This window comes from Tachysurus vachellii, chromosome 3 (genome assembly GCF_030014155.1).
Source record: "Tachysurus vachellii isolate PV-2020 chromosome 3, HZAU_Pvac_v1, whole genome shotgun sequence".
Classification (NCBI taxonomy): domain Eukaryota; kingdom Metazoa; phylum Chordata; class Actinopteri; order Siluriformes; family Bagridae; genus Tachysurus; species Tachysurus vachellii.
In genome coordinates this window covers 853975-863396 of record NC_083462.1, presented here as the reverse complement: position 1 = coordinate 863396, position 9422 = coordinate 853975, and the positions used below count along the sequence as shown (strand labels likewise).

Here is a 9422-nt window from a genome sequence, read left to right as displayed (position 1 = left end):
GTGTGTGTGTGTGTGTGTGTGCGCGTGTGTGTGTGTGTTGTAAAAAGGGGGGTATCCCTGAGGACCTCCCTAAAGGAGGAACAGAAACTTGTCTAAATGCTTGTGCTTGGGGTCAGGACCTTTTTTTAATCAAACACAACTTATGACATTGCTATAAATAGACACTGCAAGAGGACCTGGTGTTATGTTTACACACACTGTAAAGTGTGTGTGTGTGTGTGTGTGTGTGTGTGTGTGTTTCCTACCTTTACCCTGAGTGTTTCGTCTGTTGATGATGACCCAGTGGAGTAGGACCAGCACTGTGCTGCTCAGTACAACTACGACACACACACTGATCCACACAGTGAAGTTCCAGCACTGAACCGGAGGAATCGTACTCATCACAGCCTCTGCCACAATAACAGCAATAATCATCATCAGTTCCCTTGTTCTGTTGTGTCTCTGGCGAATCCCCACTTTACCACTGACTGACTGATTCATTCTAGGCAGATTCAAGGTCATGTAATTTTTTTTCCTGCCTGTAATTATTATTCCACATCAATTTTTTATTGTTTATCTGATTATCTCTGAACTGTTTATCTTCTTTATTGAGATCTCTGGTTTTTTTTTTTTTTGTATTTACTAAATGGAATTGAAAAGAGCGGTGTGTGCGTGTATATACACGAGTGATTTGAGCTGAACCTCACCATCTTGCACCCTGCTATATACACTGTGCTATATAAATGATAGATGACGGCTGTATGAGGATCAGATTGTACTCACCAGTGACAGCTTCCTGTTGCTGAGTGTCCTGGGCGATGCACTGCTTCAGCAGCGAGTCCAGGAAGAATCCAGTAGGACACTGTTTGTCCATCACCTGACAACTGACAACAATGCTAACACTAGGCTAACGCTCCTACATGAAACCCTTCTCTCAGGTACAAAATTACACTGTACATCACAAAGCAAACAGACACAGAAAAGGACAGTGACGGAGGAGAGAGTGATAACAGAACGTTTCACTTCTTCTTTCAGGAAGGTAGGAACATATGAATCACCGAGTTACTCCCCAGAGGGACAGACAGACTGAGAGAGAGAGAGAGACAGTGACAGAGAGAGAGAGACAGAGAAAGACAGAGAGAGACAGAGAGAGACAGAGAGAGAGAAAGGACAACAGTTTAAAGGAATAAAATAGATGTATAATTTTTAGACATATAATGTAAAGATGTATCAGAAACTCATCAGTGGCCCTGCATGTGGATCATAAATAACAGCAGAGATCAGCAGATTTAATCCCATCAAATTCAGTTCAATTCAATTTTATTTATATTTTTTTTAAACAATGAATATGTCATTAAGCAGCTTTACAAACATCAGAGTAAAGATTTTTATCCCTGAGACGTAACAGGTTACAGGGTGATGGTGAGAGCTCAAATCTGATAGTTCACAGCTTAAAGCCAAGTATAATTTTAATATTTTATTATAAAATGTACTAAATAAATCTGTGGAAATGATATTATAGATGAGTGATAAGTAGCTTTGGGGTCAAATTTCAACACCATATCCTTAACTCCATCCTTATTCATTTTCATTTCTTAGATTGGATTTTGACACTTATTTAATTTAGACAAAAAAGGGAATAAACACTAAAGAAAAACACTGTGATTGTTGATGTACTCAGAATAAACAGACTATAAGCCACACCCACACTTATTTGCAGCAGGTTAATACACAGATGTTAAGCAGAACGTTAAGCGAGACAGTTCCTGAGCCTCTGCTCGTTGCTCACTTCCTGCCCTACGCTGGTGGCTCAGGGGGTGAACAGCACCGGGTGCATGGTGATGAAGGTGTAGTTGTAGAAGCGTGGCAGACCCTGGTGCATCGTACTGTTAAACGCATCCCAAGTGAAAGGGGGAAGATCGCCCTCTGTGCTCGGACCGTTCAGAGCCTCAGATGTGAACTGCTGAGCCATACGCAGATCAGTCACCTAAAGGGGGTAAAAAGGAATTCTGTATAAAAATCAGTGTAGCTGTGTGAAAATAAATAAATAAATGAGGAGGAAGTTCCCTGATCAACAACCTAAATAGGTTTTCCTCATTTATAATATTTTAAACACTAACCTTAGTGTCATAACATCCTTCAGGCATGGGGTTGGACTTCCTCAGATCACCACGACAGCAGATGGACTTACAGGCATCACCCTTCGAGTAGGGATCTTTCTTATAATCTATAATCACAACACAACCTTTATTCATCCACCAAATCATGCCCTACTGCTTAGAGGTTATTATGGGATGTTTATATGCACTAAGGGACTGTGAGTGGTTCCCAGTAACAGGAACGTTATGTATACACATGTGGCAAGCAACCACTGATGGGTAAGGTTGGGTAAGTTAAGGTAAGGTAAGGTAAGGTTAGGTAAGTTAAGTTAAGGTAAGGTTAGATACTTTATCATCATTGTATACAAAACAAATAAAACTCCTAGACAGCAATAAGGGCAACTAAACATAAAACAATGAAGGATTAAATTTACACTGTAAAGAAATATATACAAGATTGCACATAGTTGTAATGTCTTGGTTATTTGAATGTATTATTTCGACTATTGTATACGGTAATAACTTTATAAAGTGACAAGGTGCAAGGTGAAGTAGCAAAGGGTTAGGGTTAGATGTAAATTGTCCCTAGTCCTAAACAGTTAAGGGGTGATTAATACACTGAGGAGTGAGGAGTGAAGTTGCTCTTCAGCCTGTTTGTGTGACTTCATGGCTCTGGATGGTGAAGGAAAAACATCCTGCATCCTGGTGTGATGATGATGATGATGAAGCTGTTTGCAGTCAGCTAGCAGACACCGTGTCCATGTGATGCACTCTGCTGGTTTAACTACCCAACAAGTCTCATAGTGCAGCTAACATCATACTCAGACACCATAGATCTGTGGCCTGTCTGACCTCAGAGTTTCTGCAGGAAGAAGAGCCTTTGTGTTTTTTCACCAGGTGAGAGTTGTTGATGGACCATGTGAGATCTTTTGTCATGTAAAGACCAAGGAACCTGGCACTGTTCCCACTCTCCACTAACCACCCATTTATATACAGAGGGAGACGTGTGGACCTCCTGGAGCTCCTGAAGTCTACAGTGATCTCTTCATTTGTTTTGTGGTGTTCAGAACCAAGTTGTTGTTGTAAGACTTTTCTTCAGTTAAGAAGAGAAAAATACAACACAATATATGTAACAAAAATAAAAGATTCTTCTTCTTGTCTGTGTAATGATGAAAGTAAAGGTCAAGATTAAACATCAGACTGGGGCCAAAGTCTGATCTCTGTAACTTTGTGACAGGGTAGATTAGGGTTGGGAACCGAGAACAGGTTCTTATTCAGAGTTAGGGTTAGGGTTACGGTTCTTATTCAGAACTGGTTCTGTTTTTTAACAGGAACCGGAACCGCGCAGAATATTTAAGTTTCGGTTCCAAACGCGGTTCCGATGCGATGACGGGCAAAGCGCTGTGAGCGGTCACTTTAAATAGCCATGTCTTACCTCATGAATATTCATTGTTTACACTGTTTACAGTCACGCAACCAAATTAACGCAGTTTACCGCAGAAATCAGTCACTCGCGCTGCTGTGCTGAGGAACGATTTGTGTTAAACACAGGGGCGGTTCTATTATTTCATCTTTAGGGGGTTTAGTCCTCAGTGAGAATTTAAAACAAGAAGAGTTTTATATTATATATTATATGACTACATAGTAAGACAAAAGTTATGGGATTATTTAAAATGTCACAAGTGGACACCAAAATTTTATGTATGATGTAATGATGTCGGTCTTGAATCAGATCAGTTCATGTATGTGTGTATTCTCTACAAACAGTGTGTCTAATGAATACAGTCATTAATAAACTAATATTCACAAAGACCAAATCAATAAATGTTATTTTTATTTAGTATTTAATGGATTGTTTGCATTAATATTTTGTTTGTGCTACAACTCTGGTAATAAGAATAGTGACATTTCACTGCTTTTGGTTGCCGTCTTTGCGGTTTAACCGCTGATTAACGTTATAGAAACGCCTCCAGCTCTGACTGCGCGTGCACGCTGCGCGTCCCTGTGCTTCTCCGTTCTAATAAAGCAGACAGCTGATGACGCACTTTTAAAAGATTACAACGCACGCGCGTAAAAGCAAAGAAAAAAAAAATCGCTCTTGGATCAAACTGATAAATAATTTTTCTTTCCAATCGAAAACATGTCCTGCATTTTAACGTCATTTTTATTTTTTATTTTTGAAATAAAAAAAATATACTTATAGTTTTAGGGTGGCTGAGATCACAGACGGGGGGCTGGAGACACCCTAAAAAAGGGCTAGAACCTCCCCTGGTTAAACATGTCTAAAAAAAGTCTAAAGTGTGGATTAATTTCCAAAGCTACAACAATGATCTCCCCCCTCTGAGAGGGTTTTCTCCACAGTTGGAGATACAATAAGCCAGGAAAGGTCTCGTCTTCTCCCAGAGAAAGCAGACGTTAATTTTTCTTCAGAAAGATTGCTAACTGTTTTGATAAGTTGTAATTCTGGATGTTAAATATGATGTTGGATTTATTTAAATTTAAATTGTTATGAATTGAAATGCTCTGTTTAAAATATTTAAAGAGTGATTAATAAACACAAATGGAATTGTTTCAGTATTGTGCGTTATTTTTCACATTTCTTTTATTATGGAATCGGAATCAGAACCGGGAATCATAAGGCAGAACTGGAACTGGAATCGGAACCGGAAAATTTCTTTTGATACCCAACCCTAGGGTAGATGGTGTCAGTCGGGACAACTGCGGATCTCCTGCTGTCACTTTCTACTGTCACGTTTACACCAAATGATGTGAAAAACAAAAACCTTCCTGTGAGCTGATGGTCTGCAAACTGAAATACCTTGTTAATGAGATCGAAGGAGACAGAAAGTCCATAGGAACTCAATCACTCTTTACACTGACTTTTTTTTGTACAATATTAATCTTTATATTAACCTTTTGTTTTATGTTTATAAAAAACTAATTTATTTGCTTATGTAAAGCTGCTTTGAGACACTATTGTAAAAAGCGCTATACAAATAAATTTTAATTAAACTGAAATTTTATTTTGCTTATCCCAGCTTTGGATTTTGAGGCCAGGTCGCAGGGTCGGCCATGATGCAGAGGGTTAAGGGCCCAAGACCCCCCTGCCCCATGACATGGCTTATGTACATACACAAATTTATTTTATTGATTATTATTATACTTTTTATCTTACTTTATTTAAAACTATTTTTGAAGTATAGGGTTTTCTCTGACAAACTGAATTTCCCCTAAAGGGAACTGATCTCACAAACCCACAGAGAGAGCAATAGAAAGATACATAAATAGAGACAGAAACATTAAGGCAGACAAACACAGAAGCAGACAGATAGAGAGGAAGAGAGAGTACCGTTGTATCTCATGATGTGTTTGAGTGATGACAGATCGATGACGGATGCCTGATCCCTGCGGAAGATCTTGGCTCGAGGACAGAGTTCGTAGGAGAAATCCTCTCCATAATCCATCCACATCTCCTCATAACCACTCAGGGCGTAGATCTTCTGGTGGAACGGCACATTATAGGATGGCCAATAACCTGTAGGACATCGCATATTACTGACAGAACCTTATTACACCAACAGCATGTTTCTTCCACTGCTTCTTCCCCTTGAGTGTAGTGAAGTGGAACCTTACCAAAACGCAGGGCCTCTGTTTGATCTGAATATTCCACCAGTCCTGGAATCTGCTCCACTATGGTCAGAGCTCCATCATCGAGTCTTGAGCCCAAGGACACTTTACTTACATCCACCACCATGTACTGATTATTATACGTCCCTGGGGAGAGACATGGGGCAGTCAGACCGAGGGACACGGGGCCGTCAGACCGAGGGACACGGGGCCGTCAGACCGAGGGACACGGGGACGTCAGACCGAGGGACACGGGGACGTCAGACCGAGGGACACGGGGACGTCAGACCGAGGGACACGGGGAAGTCAGACCGCATTTTTAACCTCAACAACAGCAAGATTCTTACTCTCAGAGAAAAATACTAATATTCTGTGTAACTGTATTTAAAGTTATTTTCTGAAGATCTGTCTCCATGACCAGCTACCCATTCATCTGGCTACCGATGTATCTGTAATCAAATCAAATCAAATTTTATTCGTCACGTACACATACATACAGTACAGAGTACGACATGCAGTGAAATGCCAAGTCTATAATCTGTTTACCTGAACATTTTCTCTACACTCTTCTCTCTTCTCCCATCTAGCTATGCATTTATCTACATCAGTCTGTCAACCAGAGTGTCTGTCTACCCACATATCGCATTTGTCTATCTGCCCAGCTAGCTCTTAACTATCTAGACCCCATATTCAGCTACCTGTATAGTTACCCTGTCTGTCTCTCCGTCTGTCTGTCTACCAGTCTATAAAGCCATCCGACTGTTCATCTAAGTATCTCGCTGCTCATCTGTGTGGTTTTGGAGCAGGGGCAATACTGGATTAAACAAGCCCCACAATGGCTCCTAGCTCTGTGTGTGTGTGTGTGTGTGTGTGTGTGTGTGTGTAAGCTGACCAGAGTTGAAGCGGGAGAATATCTTAGCCCACTCTTCACCAGTGTGTGCGAGGGCATTGGCAAGCCGGACTCTCTGCCAGGCAAACAGACTGAAGGGTGTGACAAACTCGTACAGTGACTGGTTAAAGATGTTGTTGGTGGTCTGAGTCATCATCAGCCCACTGCCCAAAAGGTAGAAATCATCCAAAGATACCAAGAAACCTGCACCACATCAGAAATACAGAAATCGTACATAAACCTATACAGCAGAAGTGTGTGTTCATATACCAAAGATGTGTGTGAAACCAAATGTGTGTACACACACCAGGGTAGCTGCTGAAGGACAGTTTCCCAGTAGCAGTGTGTGGTTCCTGCACATTAAAATCCCAGTGTTTGAAGATGCGCATTGTGGCAGCGTAAACATACCAGCTGGAGTGAGCAAACAACAGGTTCTCATAGCCAGGTAACATCTAAACACACACACACACACACACACACACACACACACTTTAAAAATGTAAAAGAAAAATGACCTGTTGAGGACAGAGCACTTTTATGTACCAAGCACATACACCTTGAAAGCAGGGGGTAACAGAGAGTTATGTGTATAGCAGGTGTACCTGTGAGGGAGAACAGCTCCATGTACGGAAAACATACCTTGATGAGGGCAGAGCAGTGGCCCATCGGGGGCTGTTTATATCCTCTCAGTGAAGGTTTGGCCTCAGGAACCAACATCTGTATCAAATCCAACAAATCTCCAACTGCGTTCAGGAAATGGACCTCAAAACGTGACAGGGCCTACCACACACACACACACCTTGATAATACTATGTCAATTTATTAATATGTGCTGCTATTCAAATTAATAATAATTTAATAATAATACCATGGTCTCATTAGTTAAAGCATTAGTTACAGCCCTGTGTAGTGTATTAGCTTTAAATATTTATTTCATATATTTATTTTATAACATTTGTCTGACTCGTCACCACACATTTTTGTATCCTTGTTTTTCCTTCTCTCACCTTTCCCCCCGAGCGCTTGGCCCACTCGGCCGCACCGGCCTGCAGTCCGTCCAACTGAGCCAGGATGAATCCGGTGTGAGCCCAAAAAGGATCTGACGTCTTGTTCAGCTTCACCTGCTGCCGAGACCAGTCACTCTGTTTACTGAGACACAGACACCACAGTAAGAAAAAACACAAGTTAATATTTTTCTCACTATTATTTTTACTAACCAAATTACACCCGCAATCATCCTTTAAGCCAAAGCAAAACCATGTCTCATGGCTCCTCAGCACAGGTTCTACACGTCATGGACTAGGTCTGTTATTTGTAAAAGAATCACTCACGTCATGAAGGTCTTGACCGCCTGCAGGATGTTAGGCTTGGTGATGAGCTGAGGATACATGTTAGTGTAGTGATCAATCATCTGCCTGAGGAACACAGACAGCAGATTCATTCTCACAGCTCTGTGCTAAAACACTAATAATCCTACATCTTAAACACACACACACACACACACACACACACACACACACACACACACACACAGCCTATAACATGTCTTTGACTGGGAGAGGAAACTGGAGTACCCAAAAGAAACCCCTGAGGGAGAAGCTCTGTGACACAGGGTACATGCAGAAATCAAACTGCAACCCTGTAGGTACGAGTCAAAAATATTTCTGTATCATGCCACCATAATATATGGATTAAATCTAAAACAACTACAACAACAACAACAACCCTAAACAGAGAGAAGTGGTAGCTCAGTGGTTAAAGAATTGGACCACTCTTCAGAAGGTTGTGAGTTCAAATCCCAGGACCACCAAGATGCCACCACGGGGCCCCTGAGCAAGGTCCTTAACTTTCAATTGCTCAGTTTTAAGTCACTCAGGAGCTTATCTGCCAAATTCTGTAAATAAAGATCATCATTAACCGATTTATGTAGAAAATGGTAAACACCAGCATTTAAATATATACTAATTAGTTTAAAATAACATTTAAGATCTAAAATGGGTCACAATGACTCTGAAGAACAAACCTATCCGACCTGATGCCTGACTCCAACACACCCTAAGTTAATTACTGCAATACCGGATTCTGTAGAGTCTCCAGTTATTTAGTTTCACGTGTTAGTGCAGATAACACTAATGATTTAACTTGAACATCTTACAGACCTTATTGTGAGACTTTATTAATGTTATACAGGTGAATCTGCAGGTTAAAGTACATAAACAAGTGCAACTCAAAGCTATTGGAGTGAATGGGAACGTCTCCACTGCCAAGACATCTAGTTCTCCTTGTGTCTGAAATCCTCTAACAATATACCTTATATAATATAACAGGATGACAGGATTTAAAAAAAAATTCAGATTTCAGACATTTGATCTTGACTGTGTTCATCTACGGTTTACAAGAATAATTCCACAGAACTCCTACAGGGTTATTCCTGCATTTACAATTTAAACTGTAGAGGAATTAGTTACAGGGTGGTGAGGGATCTCACCGTGCAGTTAGGAAGCCCTCAAGATATCCTGCCAGGAAGAAGGTTTTGTCGTCAGGCCTCGGTGTTCGCCCGTATCCCGCACGGATCTCCAGCATACCCCATCCCGTCTCAGAGAACGAGTCGTTATAGAAACCGTAAGCATCTCCAGTGTCATCCAGAACCCCGTCCTTCAGCAGAACCGTCTTATTGTCAGGGTCCCAGTACACTGTGGCCTTATGCACAGCTGCAGAAGGAAAAACATCACTGTGATGATCCTGTGATACTCCATGTAAACACACTTCAAGGAGGGATGGATTTTTGGTTAAGATAAAACTTTATTAATCTTTTTTTGCTAAAAAAA

The 9422-nt window shown here is 40.9% G+C and overlaps 1 protein-coding gene across 1 annotated transcript in view; it reads right to left on the bottom strand.

The window, feature by feature from the left end:
- Positions 1-1282: 1282 nt before the first annotated feature.
- The window catches only part of plbd1a (phospholipase B domain containing 1a), a 10430-nt gene continuing 2290 nt past the window's right edge, over positions 1283-9422 (bottom strand). Inside the window, exons 2-11 of the mRNA XM_060865210.1 lie at positions 9083-9305; positions 7926-8009; positions 7602-7743; positions 7234-7374; positions 6902-7046; positions 6598-6798; positions 5712-5852; positions 5428-5613; positions 2100-2206; positions 1283-1966 (exon numbers count right to left, since the gene is read on the bottom strand). Of these exons, the coding sequence (XP_060721193.1) occupies positions 1790-1966; positions 2100-2206; positions 5428-5613; positions 5712-5852; positions 6598-6798; positions 6902-7046; positions 7234-7374; positions 7602-7743; positions 7926-8009; positions 9083-9305 (1547 nt within the window). The 3' untranslated portion in view covers positions 1283-1789. The remainder of the gene's footprint in view (positions 1967-2099; positions 2207-5427; positions 5614-5711; positions 5853-6597; positions 6799-6901; positions 7047-7233; positions 7375-7601; positions 7744-7925; positions 8010-9082; positions 9306-9422) is intronic.